The sequence below is a fragment of the Propithecus coquereli genome, unplaced genomic scaffold (genome assembly GCF_000956105.1).
Source record: "Propithecus coquereli isolate 6110/MARCELLA unplaced genomic scaffold, Pcoq_1.0 Scaffold25, whole genome shotgun sequence".
NCBI classification, from domain to species: domain Eukaryota; kingdom Metazoa; phylum Chordata; class Mammalia; order Primates; family Indriidae; genus Propithecus; species Propithecus coquereli.
Genome location: NW_012148063.1, coordinates 5,460,465 through 5,479,927, shown reverse-complemented (window position 1 = coordinate 5,479,927; position 19,463 = coordinate 5,460,465). Strand labels below are relative to the sequence as shown.

The 19,463-nt window shown below is 40.0% G+C and overlaps 1 protein-coding gene across 3 annotated transcripts in view; it reads right to left on the bottom strand.

Moving 5' to 3' along the window:
• Positions 1–19,463, bottom strand: part of ARID1B (AT rich interactive domain 1B (SWI1-like)) — a 398,242-nt gene that overhangs the window by 335,384 nt on the left and 43,395 nt on the right. For all 3 annotated transcript variants that reach the window (XM_012646847.1, XM_012646845.1, XM_012646846.1), the window contains exon 2: positions 15,210–15,404. In XM_012646847.1, the coding sequence (XP_012502301.1) occupies positions 15,210–15,404 (195 nt within the window). The remainder of the gene's footprint in view (positions 1–15,209; positions 15,405–19,463) is intronic.

Genomic DNA, 19,463 nt, shown 5'->3' with positions numbered 1-19,463 from the left:
ACTTAAAAAGCACCCTCCTTCCCCCAAGAATGCTCTCCTCTCCCTAGACCCAGCAAATTCCTACTGCAAGGTCCAGGTCCTGAGGGTACCTATTCCCCACCCCATGCAGCTTTGGTTCTTCCCAGGGCATGGTCTATATATTTTGACCCAGCACATACCACACTAAGTACCTAAATGTACTTAGTTTCCACAAGTGTACTTTGAGTTTGCTCACCTAGGGTTATCAATAAATGTCTGATGACAACTACGCGAACAAACCATCGAAGACCTTACTATTAGGTCATTAAATATGAAACGTTCGATTTCGAATCAAAAATGTAGTTTATTATACCTCAAACAAGAAACAGTACAATTAATCAAAGTATGCACCTAAAATATCAACACAGTTTTGCCATCTTAACAGTAGGTAGCTTGTTTATGCCAACAGCAAAGAAGCCTGGAGAGCAAACAGTGATGAAATTGTGAAGGAGTTCTCCACAGCTTACTGAGAATTGAATATCTTTCTTTGCAAGAAGTGGTCCAAAGCCTCAAAGAAGTGGTAGGCAGTTGGTACAAGGTCAAGGTTTGGTGAATACAGTGGATAACACAGAGTTTCCAAGTCCAGCTTCTGTAGTTTGAGCAGCGTTGTTTGTGCGACAACGAACACGGTCTTGCGAAACGATTGGCCTGTCTCTATGGACCAACCTCAGCTGCTAAAAACAAGCGTCCTCATCATTTCATCCGACTGGTTGTAGTAGACATCCGCTCTAATCAACTACAGTAGACAATACCAGTGCTGGACCACCAAACAGACACCATTATCTTTTTTTGATAAATATTTGGTTTCGGACTGTATTTTGGCACTTCATCTTTATCGAACCATTGTGCTGAATGCTTGCAATTGTCAAAAAGGATACAGTTTTCATCGCATGTGACAATACGGCATACAAATGGTTCACTTTTATGTCGTGACAGCAAAGAAAGGCAAGCTTCGAGATGATTTCTCTTCTGACACTCCTTTAATTTATGTGGACCCCATCTATCCAGCTTCTTTATCTTGCTGATTTGTTTCAAACGGTCCACTACAGCTTTCAGCTCATCGTTATCCACCTTGGTCTCAGGTCGCCCACATGACTCATTTTCAAGATGAAAATCACCAGAACGGAACTTCTCACACCATTGGTGTACTGTGCGTTCATTAGCCACATCCTTTCCAAACACTTCGCTGATATTTTGACCTGTCTGTGCTGCATTTGTTCCACAATGGAACTCATATTTGAAAATAACTCGAATTTTTGACTTATCTATGTTTCACAAAAATTGCTCTTAAAAAAACGTGAAAGATAATCACAAGCCAAAATGTGCGTTTGAAAAGACTGAGCATGTACCTTCACAATAAAAATAAAACAAGAAGTGTCAAAGTGAAATGTCAGAGATATCAACTGCCAAACTTAGTACTTAAGGGAATTGGAGATTTCACACTTAATAACCTAAATATAAGAATATTCTATCAATTCAATAGACCAAAACAACAGCCAATCAAATGAATGTATGAGATAATGGTATTTATCCAAACGCAAAAGAATTCAGTAGGGACCTGTCATAATTAGAATCAGTCTGGATGCACATATACAGCCTAATACCTCCCCTACATCCCTGTTCTCAACCCCATCCAGGCAGGTTCCCTTCCATGTTGCCACAGCACCAGGGTAAACGCTACACCTGCACTCACTACTCAGCGTCTCTCTGCAGAGCCTCCCCTCCAAGGTCCTGGGGAACAAAGCCCTGGTTATGGTCATCTGACATTGCCCAGTGACCAGTACAGGACAGGAGCCACAGGAGACATTCAATGCACATGTGCTCAGTTAAACTGAAAGTGAGTGAACTTAGCTTCCAGTATGAACAGTGTTTCTTTAAAGTGTATCACTTAATTCAAATAATCATATTTTTAAAGGAAAACTTTGTGTACTAACATAAATATAAAGCCAGTATTACTTGCCATAAATAGAAGATAATTGCAAAGAATGAATACCATGGAAACGATACAATATGATTACATTCTTAGATGAGGCCTGTTCTTTAGAGCTGTGGTCCCCAACCCCCTGGCCGCAGCTGCCAGGAACAGGGCCGCACACAACAGGAGGTGAGTGGTGAGCGAGCAAAGTCCTACCTGCACCCACAGCCACTCCCCATCACTGGCATCATCACCTGAGCTCTGCCTCCTGTCACATCAGCAGCAGCATTAGCCCCTAATAGGAGCGAGAACCCCACTGCAAACCACGCATGCCAGGGATCCAGGTTGTACTCCCTACGACAATCCAACGCCTGACGATCTGAGGTGGAGCCAGGCAGTGACGCCCCCCACACCCATCCTTGGAAAAACTGTCTTCCACAAAACTGGTCCCTGGTGTCAAAAAGGTTGGGGACTGCTGCTTTAGAAAGAGAAAAGGGGTGAAGTGTTCGAATGGTGCTATAGCATACTATCGCCAACGAGGCTTTCCTGTGAAATGCAGAAGACAACTTTCTTATTGTATGATTCCATGATGTGTAATTCTGTGTCTACGTGCCACCCAAAATGACCTTGCCTAACACGAGTGGAATGTATCGCACACACTGAGAAACACTAGGCTGGAGGATCTTTAAGGCTGCACTATCCAACAGAAAAGCGGAATTCTCCACTGACAGGTTGTATGGCCTTGAGCAGGATACCTCAGTTTCCCCAGTGGTAAAGTAAGTTTTACTTGCCTCATGGATTCGGTAAGAATTATACAAAATGATATATGGAAAGGATTTAGCAAGATGCCCTGGTATTTAGAGTCCCAGTAAACAAGAGACCAATATTAAAATCCTATGTTCCTAGGGTAAAATGGTACAGCCACTGTGGAAAACACTTTGGCAGTTTCTTAAAAAAATTAAACATGGAATTACCATATGATCCAGCAACTCTACTCCTAGGTACGTACCCAAAAGAATTGAAAATAAGTATTCAAACAAATATCTGTACAAAAATTTTCATAACAGCACTATTCATAATAGCTAAAAGGTGGAAACAACTCAAATGTCCAGCAATGAATAAACAGATAAAGAAAATGTGATACATCCATTACAATGGAATATGATTTGGCCATAAAAAGGAATGAAGTACTGATACATATCACACAGGACGAAATCTTAAGTGAAAAAGCCAGACACAAAAGATCACATATTGAATAACTCTATTTATATGAAACATCCAGAATAAGTCAATCAGAGGTAGAAAGCAGGTTAGGAGTTGCCAGGGGCTGGGGGGAGAGGGGCGAGAGAGAGTGCTTAGTGGGTACAGGGGTCTCATCTGGCAGTGATGAAAAGGTTTTGGAGCTAGATAGAGGTGATGTTTGCACAACACTGTGAATGTACTAAATATCAGTGAACTGTACACTTTTAAATGGTTAATCTGATGTTATGTGAATTTCACCTCAAAAAAATTCCCCCAAGTATGATAAACACAGTAGGTAACATTTAATTTTTAACTTGTTACAGGTCACAAAGGACTTTCCATGAAACTAATATTCAATGTCAAAATGAGGCTATTTTAATTATTATTATTATTTAAAAACTCAAATGAATTCTACTCTCAATGATGAGAAGCAGTCCAGTTTCACCAGAATCCTAAAACAGTGCTAGCGTGGGCCCCGAGTGAAAGTGCTAAGGAGTGGAAACCTGTGCCCCCAGCAGGCATGTAAATTCGAACGGTCTGATTAACCTCTTCCCTTCGTCTCCTCATCTGCAAACTAAGGACGGTACCAACGCCCACCCGAGCCATGAGGACTGAGCCTCCAGGTAAAGCAAGCACACCGTGCCTGACGGGCACGCCCTCAGGAAACACCAGCTACGGTTATTATTCATAAAAGGGTGATAAAAGGATGGCAGGGGTTAAACGAGCACATCCATGTAAAGAAAGCACTTAGGTACTTAGTGTACGTCCTGGCACAGAGGTTGCTGTTACTGCATCATCCAGTGACAATCGCTCATATTTCACAAACAAGGAGTTGGGCCCAGAGAGGAGAGACCACGGTGACGAAGATGACGGAAGGAGAAAGACGAGGACAGCGATGACGATCCACACTGAGGCACTAAAGTCCTGTGCTTCCTTAAAAGTGAAGATCACTCATCTACCACAGATCCTCAACTAGAATAAAGCGCACAGCGATAAGAACTCAACCTAAACTTCATTCCTCTCCTCATTGCAGGCATAGCCATTAGCTCAGCTTTCCGTGCAGTGCAGGCAGCATGGCGACAGTCACATAAAGCATGAGAAAATAAGGTGTGGTAAGAATAGAGGGTTCAACTTATCAGCAAGACAGAACTAAGATGTCACACTGGAGGTTTTCCTTCAGCAAGAGCCCTTCCTGCAATCCCAGCATATGCACAGATGTGACCCGTGCCCTCCCCACAGAGGGCCTGAAGCCCACCCCTCCCGGGCCCTGCTCTTCCACCACCCACGGCAGGAGCTCTCTTCCTTCAGGCAGCAAATCCCTGGCAAAAAAGCATCTGTTCTGCATAAATGGCCTCCTAACTATCTGGGGCTTTCCTCAATAAGCACAAATGACGATCTGAGCTCCCATCATGCACCCCAAATCCTAGCCGACCTTCTCCATCCAGACTCTCTGCCCGCCTCCCCCACTTGACGTGTTACCCTCCGCACAAGGATGATTCTGAGAATGACCAGCATGAAGTAAAGCAGCAGCCTTGTCCAACTTACTCAATGGGGTGAATATCAGAGACCACTGACATTACACATAATGAAAGAAGCAAGACAGAAAACCACTATGCTAGAACAATTTCTCAGGCACCAAACTTCCTTAGGAATCCAAAAGCAGAATTCCGAACACAGCCCCTAGCCATCAGCAGGCTTTGTATTAATATTAGAGGGCTATAGTACTGAGATTCCCTGGAAACTATGAGAGTCTTGGCGAACTAGCCCAGCTTGCAGCTAAGCACAGGTGGCAGATACACCATTGAAACACACAGGTGTTTCTGCATCGGGCTGGGCAGATTTCATTGGCCAGAGTCTATAATTCTATGAATTCTTTCACTTGTTTGCTTGAAAATGTTTGTGAAGTGCCATGTGCAGCTCTAGATGAAGGGTCCACAGCAGGGCCAAGCACAGCCCCCGCTGTCCTAGGGCTATGTTCTAGCGGGAGCAACAGACAGTGAGCACACACATGCAGCTCGGGCGGGGATGAGTGAACTGGAGGAAACAAAATGGGGCAAGAGGTAGGAGGAGTGCACAAGCTTACTTAAGTCAAAGAGGCAAGCCCTACAGAGAGACCTGGCCAAGAGCCTTCCCAGCAGGAGGAAGAGGAAACACAGAGGTCCCAGGCAAGCGCTAATAGTGTGCAGGGTATGGGCATGCAGGCTCAGTGAAACGAGGAGTCCAGGAAGACAGCCACAGCCAGATTTGCACCCTCTAAAAGGATCACTGTGGTTGCTATGCTGAAAACAGATGCTGGTAGAGCCAGAAGTCCCCTGTGGTCACCCGAATTGAGTGATGGCAGGGCAAGGCCAGAGCAGTGGCCATCGCTCAGCTTCTGGACACATTCTGAAGGAAGAGTCAGTGGAACTGTCTAACATATTGAAAAGTTGAGAGAAAGAGGATGACTGGGGTTTTAGCCTGGGCAACCAGAAGGACAGAGCTGCCATTTATCGAGGAAGACTGCAGGAGGAGACATTGGGGAGGGAAATGTTTACACATGATAAACTTTGGAGCTGCTGAGAACAATTCTGTGTTCTCTACAGACTTGGTAACTGAAAAGCTCTGCCTCCACAATTTGAAACGCAGAACTCAAGCCTCTTTGCGGCCCGCATACATTCACGTGACTTAAATTCTTTCAGGTCAACAGATCATGGCAGATTTTTGATTCAGAAGTAAGCACACTGCATGTTGCTTATTTCCAAATTTTGGTGGCTTTCTGCAGCTGTGGTGATTTCCTGATCAGAGCTGGAATCCCTCCTGGAGCCCCTGCCTCATTTTCCATTCTGAACTTCATTGCTCTCATGGCCTTAACCATCATTCTTGGAGTTACTTTAAGTGTGCTGTGATACGTCTGGTGTCATGAAGACAAAGAGCCAATGACGTTACCAAGTTACCACTCTCCCCACCCTTTATTTTTGAAGCCAAGGAGGAAGAAGAATGGGTGAGAACTCAGCCGGAGACACCAATGGAGAAACAAGAGACAGCTCTCCCTGCCAGCTCAGCTGATCTGGAAAGGAGTCCCAGGCTTTCCTCTTCTCCCCAACTGCTATGGTTTGAATGCGTCCCCCAAATTTTGCATGTTAGAAACTTAATCCTCAAATTCATATGTTGACTGGAGGTGGAGCCTTTGGGAGTTAAGTAAATAGGTCATCAGGGTAAGGTCCCCATGACAGTGGGGCTTTCTAAGAAGAAGAGGAGAGACCTGAGCTGGTGTGCTCTTGCCCTCTTGCCATGTGAATGCTTCCACCACGTTATGGCACAGTAAGAAGGCCTTCCCCAGAGGCTGGGCACATGCCCTTGGACTTCCCAGCCTTCAGAACTCTAGGAAATAAATTTCTTTTCTTTATAAATTACCCAGCCTGTGATATTCTGTTATAGCAACAAAAAATGGACTCTAAGACGCCAACCATCAAAATTTGTCCAATTACTGGGGAATAACATCCTATCATCTCCATGGCCCTAACAAATGGCACAGGACTTACAAGTAGGAAGCTTTATTTCTTCATGAATCCCAGAACACTGAGGAGAACATCCAAAAATGTAAAAGCTTAAGAATCTGGAAAATGACTATTGAGCTTAAGAATCTGGAAAATGACTATTGGGATATCTGAAAATCTTATTGGAAATTTCAAGATGATATACTAATTAAAGGAAAGCAAAGTCTCCTCTTTGGCTGACCCTTTTAAGGAAGCATCTGAGGTCAAAGAGCCTACAAAGCCAACAAGTCACTCTGACCCTTTTCTCCAGTTCTCTTACCAATGGTAATGACGACCCTGGTTATAAAGAAACATCTAATCCTTACTCTCAGTCTTTTTAGAGCTATTGCTTTCAGGTTTGCTCTTTCTATCTTCAGTGGCTCTGCCTAGAACCGCCCCCCGCCCCCTGCATGTCTCTTCTGTGGGGCACCTTCCAACAGACATTTATCTCTAGCCCTCCTGGGGACCAGCTGCAACAACCATCCAAGTGGAGCTCGTTCTGCTAAGTCTCAAGACCATTAATTAAGACTTAATTACCTCAGCCACGATAGATTTTTGCATTTTAATTCTAATCCTTGCACATTTTTCCCATTAACATTAGTCTGACTTTGTTTCTGAATGTCTAATGTTTTATAGAACTTGACCTGGATCCTTGCCTCTGACTAACCCTGAAGAGCCAATTCCACTGGCTGGCTGGTTTGGTAGTTACTTTTAAAAACACAAAAGCAAAAAAACAGGCTCTTACTGAGCCAATACCAATAAAGACAGATGAATTTGGCTCACTCTTTGGAATACAATCTGTTTTCTAGATTAAATACACTTCTCCCTAAGAACTGAGAAGCTGGGTAACTCCTGCTGTTTACCTGGTGACCAAAATCTTGGTTTGGGGCTATTTAAGTAGGCGAGGGATGTTTGTGTTATACCTGTACACTACCCACACTCAGATCTCAGCTCCAGAACATCCAGGAAATTTCTAACACCTGGATTCAAGTGCGGAGTTGCTTTTGAAGCCTGAGGAGGCCTGGATTAAGCAAATGTCCCTGGCTCTGAGGAGGTGCCCCCATGCCACCAAGAGAAGCAAGGCAGCTTCTTCCTTACCAGGGCTGTCTGCATAATCCCCTTCTTCCCTCATGCACCTACCCATCTCCTTTCTCTGCTTCCTCTCTGCTGAAGTGTTTTCTTAATTTCATTCACAACTACAGATTTAACTTTTAAAATTATTTTTCAAAACTACGAGGGCAAACAACCTTAATAAATTTGTTAAGTATGAAAATAAACAAATTGCCACAAAGAATTTAACAATCAACCGGCTATCAACATAAAAGAAAAAACTTTAAACTTCAGAAAAAAACCTGTTTTAAAATACAAAAACAAAGTCATATAGCCCCCTCATAAGGGTTAAAAAGTGAGAGTAACAGCATAAAACATAATCTTGAAACTTCTTATTTCTATTCAGACTTCATTTTATACAATTTATTCCAATGTTGTACAATATATACTTATTTCCAGAACTTAGAAGGTAGTAATGTCTTAAATGAGTAATTGCTGGATCTCTTTTTGCTTCCTTTTGTGATTCCAGGTAAAGCATGTCAACCTTAAGATTTTCTACATGTCAAAAAGGACAGATTACATTCTATATATCTAACACACAGCAGGGGTTCAGAAGGAAGATGTTATCTGCGAACACATTCACTTTAAGAATAATAAAATTAAAAATTAGCAAATAATGTATTGCTCTGATTCCAACGATTTGCTAATCTTTGAAGAAAAGAAAAACAGTTCTTTTCCTTTTAGAAAGAAATTTTACAAATTTCGGTTAGTAGCTACATAAATACAATTTGTCAAGCATCAACCTGTAAGTTTCAGAAGACTGTTGAAGACCCTAAAATCTAATCCTGAAATCAAAAGACATTGACTTACTATTACTTTAAAGGCAAAATCCAAGCTGGAAGATCCTATAGTCCAACCCCCTCATTTGGCAGATGAGCACAGTGAGGTCCAGATTTTTCCAATATCAATCGTGGCAATACTAAACTATCCCACTTCTGGTTCTGGGCCCATTTCATTCCTTTGGGTCAGTGCTGAGTTTCTGATTCACTGGGTAGAACAAGAACCAGCATCTCTACCAAGCTTCTAGAGGGGGTGATCTGCTCTCCCTGCATGACCTGCATGACCCAATTCTAACAGCCTGGCTGTATAGGCCAGTTACCCCGGTGGACCTCTGAGAACCACAGAGGCCTTCCCAGTCATTGATAGGGGGCTCCCTGAGTACCCCCCTGGGGGGTCTTCAATGTGCCCTAGAGATTCTAATATTCAGCAAAGTTTGAGAATCACTTGTCTAATAGATGCCACTTAGTTACTTTAACTTTCAATTTATCTTGTGGCATTTTTGTTATTTAATGTTTATTTTTCAGAGAACACTAAAGGAATATGGTTGCTAGATTGTACTGGTATCAACTGTTAGCTTTATTTGAATTGCTAAAATTTTAACATAAATATCACACTTAATGTTTCTTTAGTGATAGCAAAGAAGCCAAAGTAATTTAAAACATACTCAAGTACTTCTAATGCTACCTAAAATGTACACTTAAGATTTACATCTCAAAAATAAAAATATAATAAAAAAGCTTACAGATATTTTAGGTTGAAAGTCTATATATGTAGAATACATAGCAGAATTCATATGCACATAACAAAACAGTATAAACTACCAGCAGAGAACAGGCACTATACACTGTATATAATCTTAGACTATCTAGAATAATATGAATGTATAAATTTAAAAAAATGTATCAATATAAACTACCTAATACAAAAGTAGCTTTCCAAAGTAAAAGTGAAATCATCTCACATTTTCTCATTAAACTTTCAAGTATAATCTAGTCTTGTCTCACTTGCACAAAAAAGGCTAAAGATTTAAAAATCTGTATTTAATTCCAAATACGATCTCTAATAATACAGGTTTACTAAGAATGTCACTCCGAATGCTTTAAATCTATTTAAACACAAATACAATATAAACAGTAAATAAAACCAGTTAGGTATTCTAGAAATTTAAATTTTAAGGAGCAAATAAAAATTATCATATCTACAAATCTTTTTAAAAATATTTTCTTGGTACAAAACTCCATCTACAGGGAACTTTGGCATCAAAGCCAGTAGCATCTGCTATCTACTTGGAAGCAGAAATGTGAGGTGCAAATGTATTTTGCTGGTAAATCTTAAATACCTTCATGTTCACTGCTGAAGAACAACTGAGGAAACCAAGACAAAATGTGGTCTACAAAAGGCCATTATTTATACAAATCTGCAATCAGCTGAAAGGACTCCAAACATTTCAGGTGTATAAGCAAAGCAACTTGGCTCCAAATTTCTTAGTACAGAACATGAATGTATGAAAATGCTGTAAATAACTTAGTGAAATCTCATAGCATTTCACTACGTGAAATCTCACAACATTTCACTATGTTACTGTTCAAAATGTTCGCCTTCATTTAGTTGTGTGTTTACAAATGTACATCTACATATACATAAAATATATGTTTAATACATTATTATATACATATATATTTCATTACACAAGAATATCACTGTCACACGAATGTTGTTTTATAACACACGTGTGTGAGCACACACACACACACAGATGCAGGTGGGCATCTTCACGTGAATACAGAGACCATCAGAAATTGAGTCTGAATGTAAAACAGATACTAGGCACCAACCTATTCCTCTCCATTTTGCTAAGTCAAGTCTTCCTTTATCATCCATACCATACTCCTCAAAAATTGGTGGTATAGGTTCTTTTTTAGATAAAACCAAAATCAAGCCCTATTTGATTCACATTTAGGATTCAGAAACTGACTCTAAATAAACATTTCATGTAAAAAAAACAACTCTGGAATTTTTAAGTCTTTATCCAGTCTACCTCTCCCAATTCATCCTTACTTTTCAGAGATATTGTTCAACCTATATCAAAACATGGTTTTAATTACATTTAAAACAAACTTTTTTCCAGAAGAAACCAACAATATTAAAGTAACACAGGTGGAAATCCCAGAAATTGCATGGCTGCCTTAATAACTCCAAAGAAAACATTTATTTTAGCCAAACAATTGTAATGTTTGTCTCCTTTTTAGAAATATCTGCTGCCAAAATAAACATTTACATTGGAAGAAGTGTTTTGGCTGTTAAGATGGTACCAAATAAAATGCTTATGTTCTGAAATAAGTATTTTAATCAAAAAACATGTAGCAAAACAGACATACACCAAAGGGTGCAAAAGATACACTGAAGATACAAATTAGAATACCTATTACTTTTTAAAGTAATTACCTCCTCAAGAGAACCTGTTCTTAATTCAGTTTTTGCTTAGATTTAAAATAAGTTTAGATGGATCACCTTAACAAAAATAATTAATTTCTATTAATTTTGCCACTTTATCTTTCAAAACAAAGATCATTTTCCATGCTATTGTTGTAAAGGTCTTCAGGATATAGATGTCTTTAAAAACTAAAAATGTAGTGTTTTTCTATTATAAAAGCACTCATGAACTTAAATCTCATTTTGTTGTCTTTCTTTTTCACCAGTTTTATAATTCCAACAGGCATCATATTATCGAACATCTGCAACAAGGTAAGAATAGTTAAAATATCAACCCAATTACCCAAAAAACTCAGGAAAAATCTCAGATTACATAATTGAAATCTGCTTGATATAAATAAATACTTAGCTTCATAGCCTATTTCTCCTGGGTACTATTTATTTTATATGAAAATCTTTTTAAAGTTGGCAAAGGTCTGTGTGTACATTTATGATCACAGTAGACAAGAATAATAAAACAAAATCTTTGTTCCCCCATGTTTCTGAGCAAAGAATACTTTGGTGTCTTTAAGTTTAAAAAAAATCTGAGAAACTCAAAAAAAGTCAGATTCTAGCAACCTTGAAAATTACATGTCTTCTGTGTAGCTCTCTATTAGATGAAATCAACCAGTGTACTTCTGTTAACCATCCACAGGTTTAAATTCCAGGAGCCTGGAGGCAGAACATTCTCCACAGAGGCATAGAAAATTAATTTCCCCTCTCAACTCAATGAAAAACCCAAGTAGACTAGTTTTTAGGGCACCATATAAAACTAATCTCTTTAGCCATGTATTGCCTGATGATGTGGTAGAATCAGCAAATGAAAGACCACAATCTAGTCCCAGTTAATAAAGACTAAAATGATGTACTATTATCACATCATGCTTCAAAGACCCAGTCATGAATATATTTTAAAAATAAAATTACCACCATATACATAAAGAATCACGAGGTTAACACTAAAATCAAACACTCAGTGGTCAATTCCTCCTGACACTCAGAGACAAAAAATAAACAGTGATACTATCCATGTTAAATTTCATATAAGCACTGCAGTTCTTTCTAACAAAATACTCATTTAAAATTCATATCACAGGAGTGGAATGCCAGCCAGGAATCAAACTGTGACCCCTGAGCCAAAGACAACTTACCACTAAGCTGGTAAGTGGGCAACTCAATTTACAAACTTGAATTCCTGCATTTTAATCCTTTGCAGAAATATATGAGCAATATTAAATGAACTGGATTCAGCTCATTAGAGGTTCACAAACCAAACACAGAAAGCTTTGGAAGCCATCCAAAGCAAAGTAATGCCTAGGTGGTGATGTCCACTCAATAAATATTCAATGTCATAATTACCTTTCAACTTTTTCCCTGAAGAACATAATTAGCCACAACTACAACAATGCTCAGCCAATTACATTAATCCTAGGAGAAGATGGATAGGACTAACAGCCAATCACCGCAGTGCCAGAACCTTGTTTGTGAACAAATTTATAAGTATCCAAAATTTGCAAACAAAGAAACTCACTGAAAATTCCTCACCAAACAACACAGACTAAAGCTAACAAAATAAATGTATGTGCTCTAATAACCTTTGCTTAAAACCTTCATTTTTTTCATTTCAAAATTATTAAGAACTGTTCACATGACCTTGCCATCATAAAGCATGTCTCCTTTAAAATGTTATATACATTCAAAACTGCATTCACAGCTATTTGTAGCCTTTTAAATTTCAAAACAAGATACTGTATTTCAAGGTTATATTGCAACTAAATGAAAGGGTGAAAAAACAATACAGATTATTTAGACCCTTGACTTTTGAGTAACTCAAAATGAAAGGCTGACAATCCTGTAGCCAGGATATTCAGTTTCATACCAGATACACTATTTTCCTTTCATTATCAGAAAGATCTGTGCTTAATTAGAATTGGGCATTTCTTTTAGTTAGCAGTAAAATACCTAATCTAAAATCTTAATTAAAAGTTTGCTGAAATACTTGATGGGCAATCTACATCAATTTGTCCCTTCAAATAAAGCTAAGAGTTATTGGATTTCAAAAGTATACGAGAGCCAAAGGGATTAAATAAAACCAAAAAGCTAACAAAATTGAGATCACTCTATGTATCTGTACATGTCCTCTACTTTTAGCCTTACACATTTGCGGAAGAAAATAATGAAAAAAAAATTCCTAGGTAAGGATTCTTCACACACTCTTTCCTTTTGTTTGGCTCCCATTTTGGGACTGCAGATGAAGCCAACATCTAAAACTTCTAGTAAGAATTTAACTCATTCAGATAAAGCGATAAAGGAGTTTGCTATGAACAGCACCTTTTGAGAATGACTTTCCATCCTCATATCAGGCAAACATGGTGAAAGGCAAGGTGCGGGAACAGAGAGTGGCGAGCACCTCCCAACCTCATCCCACTTCTTACTACGCGCTCTCTACCTGGCTCTCTTCCGGCGGCCAGGGCACCATACAGAACTAATTAGCCCCCCAGTAAAGTCAGCCATAGAGTGCAACTCGGACTTCACCAGCTGGCTGCCTGGGCCTTTTTCCCCTCAACTAAGGGCAAAGTAGCTCTAAAACCAAAACAAGTGGCAGAAAGAGAGGAAAAAAGTCACCACTCTCACCTTACTTTTCATCATTTACAAGTTAGCTTGCCGCTCACAATTAGCAGCCTCAACTAAAGATTTTTACTCTAGGCAGCAAAATATTGCTGGAAGAAAGGAATAATGTGGGAAAAAAATTAAGAGTACCATTAAGTATGAAACTGATTGCTACAATTCTGAGGGGTTAATCCTCAATAATTGAGGGGTGAGATCTTCAGACATCATCAAAGTCCATTTAAGGAATCAACAGTTTGGATTCAAAGCCTAAGCTACTTCTACCTTCCCCGACAACTGCCTTAATATAAAAATAACACCCAAGCAGGAGCAAAGAGAAAGAGGAAAGACAACATAGACTTATACAATATTAGAGTTGCAATAAATTTCAATAAAAAATTAACGATAGTAATAATAAATTACAATATAGCCAATATAGTCTGAATAGTCTGTAAAGGAAAAGGCTCAGAGGTGACTTATCAATGAAAACTTTTAGTACATGGCAATGTACCATTTAAAGTACAGTAAGTCATTCTCCACATCCACTTTAGAGAGAACAAAAGTTATGCCAAATTTTTTTCCCCACAAAAGATTTTCGGTCAACTATAGGGAAGAACTTCTGAGAGAAAGCACTGTTAACCCCTGGAATGGGCAACTGGCAGCAACATTATGAAACGCCATAGTCTGGGGGCACCAAAATGTGTGCCAGCATCAGCCCAACACCTCGCTGGGGGCTTAAGGCACGGTATGGCAATTTATAAGTAAGCCTTTCTGACGTTCCCAGTAACTAAATACCCGAGCAAGTCTGAATCTAATTCAGTTTTTCCAAATTTCATGTTCCTCTGGCCAAGAAAACAAGGATATACTCTCAAGTATCCAAAAGACAGTAGACTTACTACTGCTAGAAGGTAAATGGTCATTTAAGGTAACGCCATTTGATTCCAGAGAAAAAGGAGAAAAATATTGGGTCTTTTGTTTAAGAGCAGGAAAAGTCTTTTTAATTTAAGTAAAAACACAAAACTTGCCAAGATCTAGGAAAACAGATATATATCAAATCCTCTTATATGAAATACCTTTTCAAAAGGTACAGAAGAAATAATTTGGTAAAAAATAAAAGCAAAATAACTGAGACTAAACTTTTTTTTATTTTAAAAAGCTGATGCTATCCTCATGCAAAAGACCTTTAAATGACTTGAAAATTCACCATAAGCTAGTCTATTCACAGCTCAAAACCTGACACGGTCTGACATCAGAAATGTTAGAATGCCAAGTTCCTTTCAGAGCTTAGATCTATGTAATTTTTGCAAATTTATGGCATAGTCCTATCTTTAAATACAACTAGTGCCACTGGCCTTCTACCAAACAGGTATTTTGTCTACTTTGTTCTAAGCTCACCTTTCCATCTTTAACAGAACGGAAAAGAAGTATACCTGTGATTATTCAAACGATAAAAATTTTGAAAAAACAGAAAATCAGTGAAAATGCCCTCTAATTCTCTTTAACTCCAATCTTAAGTAGATAGTAAAGGCCAAGACAAAACTAGCACACACCTGCTGCTGTGGGTACTGCATTCCTCCCATGGCCCCTGGAGTCCGACCCTGGATGCCGAGAGGGTACCGCTGTGGGCCTGGGGGGCCATAGGAACCTCCTGGGTAGGGACTGCTCTGCTGAGGCTGAGAATGAGGGTTACTGCCCATCCCATACAACTGAGGTCTCTTCATCACCATTGGATCCATTGGGCTGCCCTGTGAAGAAATGAAAGAAAAAGTAGGTTTAGTAATTCATTATTTATTACGAAGACAGAAGTTTTTGTTACGTTAACATATGCATTAATAACACAATTATCCTTAATTTTGAAAATATCAAAAACAATGCCCTGACAAATGAAACCCCAGAACATTAAGAAAAACAGCTAGATAGATATGAGACATTGTATTTTTTACTTTTAGGAAGGTTTTAACAAATAAGAAGGATCCAGAATAAACAATATTTAAAAAGATTCTGCATCCTAAGCAGAGAGAAACATTTGCATCTAAAATTGTATTATGCATATAGGAAATGAGCACGACAGTTAATCTCACCCACCTCCTTTTAGCTTACTAGTAATAGGGGCAGAGGATACTGAGTGATTAGCAACACTTTCTGACTTCAAAGTATGCTTAAAACAATTTTATTTTAGACCTGAGTCTGCAAGTCCAAATCAAACATTAAAGCATCTGAGTGTCCATTAAAAGGTGAACGGACAGATTTTAGATATTACAAATGTCTAGAGTAAAATGTTCAAAGACCACTAGCATGTAGGAATAAGCACCCAGACTATGAGTCACAACCCACCTTCCCTATTAAGTAAGCATCTTACCAAACACAACCAGTTCAAAACCAGACTTTGAATTTTATTTTTGGTTTGGTGAGTCAGTCCATGAGCCTCAGGGGCCAAGGCCATATAGGATAGCCTCAGCAGGCCTCCATGTCTGGACACACCAAAGGAGCAGGGCAACAGTGAGGCAGGCCCTCACCCAGTGCTATGGAGGCCGGCAGCATTCACTCCTTCCCTCCTCCCTCCTTCCTTCCAGAACTACACACTGATCCCCACTGCATGCCAGAGGTAGGCACACAGGAACTCTGAGGAAGGCTTATGGATTATCAGGATGAATGGGAATAAGAGGTTCGAGGTGGGGAAGGACAGGACACAGAGAACCCTGAGGCAGAAGAAACGGCACAAAGCACAACGGCTCAAGAGAGACAACTGCCTGGTGTGTGGGAAGAAATAAAAGTAGTCTGGATCTAAGTGAAACAGGAATTTGCGGAGAATAGGCTGAAGCTGGCAGAAGCCAGGACACAGGTGAGCCTTACAGATCATTTTAAAGGCTTCAGATTGTCTCTTAAGGATGAACCACTTGGTGCTTTTACAGAGAGCTGTTGGAAGGATTGCTCTCTTGAGCAACCGGCTGGAAGCAGGTCAGGTTGCTGCAGTAGGCAGACGAGGCTGAGATCCCGAAATGGCAGGAGTGGTGGGAGAAAGCAAGCCTAGACTCGTGTCACATTTAGGAGGGAAATGCAGCAGAACTCAGAGACCAAGTGAGTGACAGAAGACAGGAGCCAGGCGTGGCTTGACAGACAACAGGAGAGCCACTGATACAGAGTGTGCAGGGGGAAGCCAGTAGACCCTATGCTAGGAGGGAGAGCCTTCAGTGTTCTATATGTGTAATTTGGGGTTCCGGAAGGAAATCCAGGTGAAAATACCCAGAAGGAAGAGACACATTGCGTCTGCAGCTTGGGGAATAAAGTCCGACTTAGAAAAATAGGAAGAGAAGTCAGCAGATAGAAGACACGTCTCCTGGAAGGCAGGGATTTTTCTGTCTTCTTCACTATTAAATCTCCAGGGAATAAGTCAAATAGTACACCTGGCACATAGTAAAAACGCTCAATAAATAGTAGATGAATTCATCAATAGGAAGCAATAAAACCCCAGAACTTAATCTAGGAAGAATATACGAAAAGAAAACAAACAGGTAGTGGACAGAGAAAGGAAAAAACAAGCCCACAAAGAAGTCAAAAGAATAGTCAGAAAATGTAGTTAGAGATTCTGAGAGTATGGTGTTACAGAAGAGAAGGGATTCAAGTGTAGCACCAGAACAGACATGGCTAACGCAGCCGAGGGGTCCAATAAGGTGAAGGTTAAAGGCTTTTGCTATTCTTGCCCAGGAGGTCACTGATGAGCTTGGCAAGAAGAGTCTCATTGCAGAGCTGAGGCAGCGGCTAGAAGAGGAGCGCAGAGGTGTGCAGGGGGCATGAAGAGGGAGCCAGCAGTGCAGACCACGAGGACCGCCAGCCTCCCTTACACTTGCACTCCCACCCTACGGCTGCACTGTGGTCTTTCGCCTTCTCCCTGCTTGGTTACCCTGGTGTTCGTTCTAAGGATCTGATGAATCCCCTCACCACACATTTATTAAGCACCTAGTATGTGCACAGCGCCTGGCACTGGAGGAGGAAAAGAACAAGCCTCACTGTTGTCCCAGAGATCCGCTGAAGGGGACAGACTTAACAGAGGTCACAGTGCAATGCAGCAGACATACTAAACTGACACAAGGAACAGTGAGAAGGGAGCATCTCACCAGGTGTGTCTATAGGAAATACCTGAGCTCAGTCTTGAGGGTTACAGGAATTGGCCGGGAACTGATCTAACCAGAATGAAATAAGCAGCGGACACAGGAGGAAACTGGAGGAAACCAGATGCTCTGCCCTGGGCCTCCACATCCTACGAGGAACTCAAAACTCACAATTTTATGGAATTTTATCTCTAATACTTTCACTAGCCAAAAAACAGTTTGGACTTAAAAATGAGAGAAATTGAATGACAGTATATTGTTTTGCTCAAACAATATACAGATGTTACACAACCTGTGCTGGCTTCACAATTAAATGTACAAACATATATGTCGACATATTTGTAATAAAACTAAAATCTAGGACTAAGAATTAGCTTTCTCAAAATCATTTAAATTAAAATTTATGCCTAAATTAAGCAAAATGTGATTATTCTCCAGATTTCCTTTCAAAAGATAAAACTTTCTACGGAAGTGTGAAAATGAAGGCTGCGCTGGTGATTTCAAAATCAGCTGCGTGCATGAATGGCCTCAGGAGAGGCTGAGTAAATGAAATTCAGGCTAAGTCTCCAATACGGGGCCCTGAGGCAGCCCTATCTTCACATCCAATCTGGATAGCCCAGGGCATAGGAAAGGTCTACTTATTTCACTTTAAATAATGCACAACCAAAACTGGCTTAATTAAAGCAGAAATTTTAAATGGGAAAATGATTGGAATGTCTGTGTTGTAATGCTATAGATAACAGCACAGCAAATTCATCTGATCAGTGACTATGATTGTTTTATATTATCTGTCTCATCATTACCATCAACTCTCACAGTCCTAGTTAAAATTCAGTTAATTTGCACCCATGTCAAAAATGTTAGCTTAACCCTGAGATTTCTGAACATGGAAAGCACGAAATACACAGGTTATCCGCATCTCTCGAAATACATCAAATATCCTTCAACGAGACTTGAGATAAGAAAACAGATACCTGTACGGTACAAATTATTTAATTTTAGCCTTCTCTCTTTATGGCCTATTCTTAAATATTCATCCACAATCCAAATTCCTCCAGCGGTGTGCTCTTGCTATTTTTGACATTAAATATGTACAACTGCAGTCTCTCAAGCCCTGCTTCTCACCACTATCTCCTTAAACCAAAATCAAATCGAATCTAAGACTTCCAGAAACCATAAAGGCCATGTTGCTCCTCATATTCACATCTAACCTGAAACAATTTTGTATTTTTTTATCATCTATCCTTCTATTAATACATTACCTGAGTATGACCAATTTCATTTCTCACATAAAATTTATGCTGTATCAGGGACATCCATCCACATTAAGAAGAGTCCTCAAATCCTTCTCTAAATGGGTGATTCCAGGCATGTCTGCCTTTCTAAATAGCAGCCCACAGCTGCTGCGGCGTGAGCTTCAATTCCACAAAGTCAGACAAGTGCTTTGAAGGCCACAACGTACACCACCATTTTCAAAGAGCCCTTAACCTAACTGGTCTGGTTTTAGTTACTCAGCTTCTAAGGCAATTTTATTACTTGATAAAACTTTCTTCCTCCTTATTCAAATAAGCTTTTGGATACAAAAGCGCTCTCTCTCTCTCTCTCTCTCTCCACACACACACACACACACACACACACACTCCCTTGCCAGGATCTCCTTTTGGGAAACTGCCACTGCCACCAACATCCTCCAAT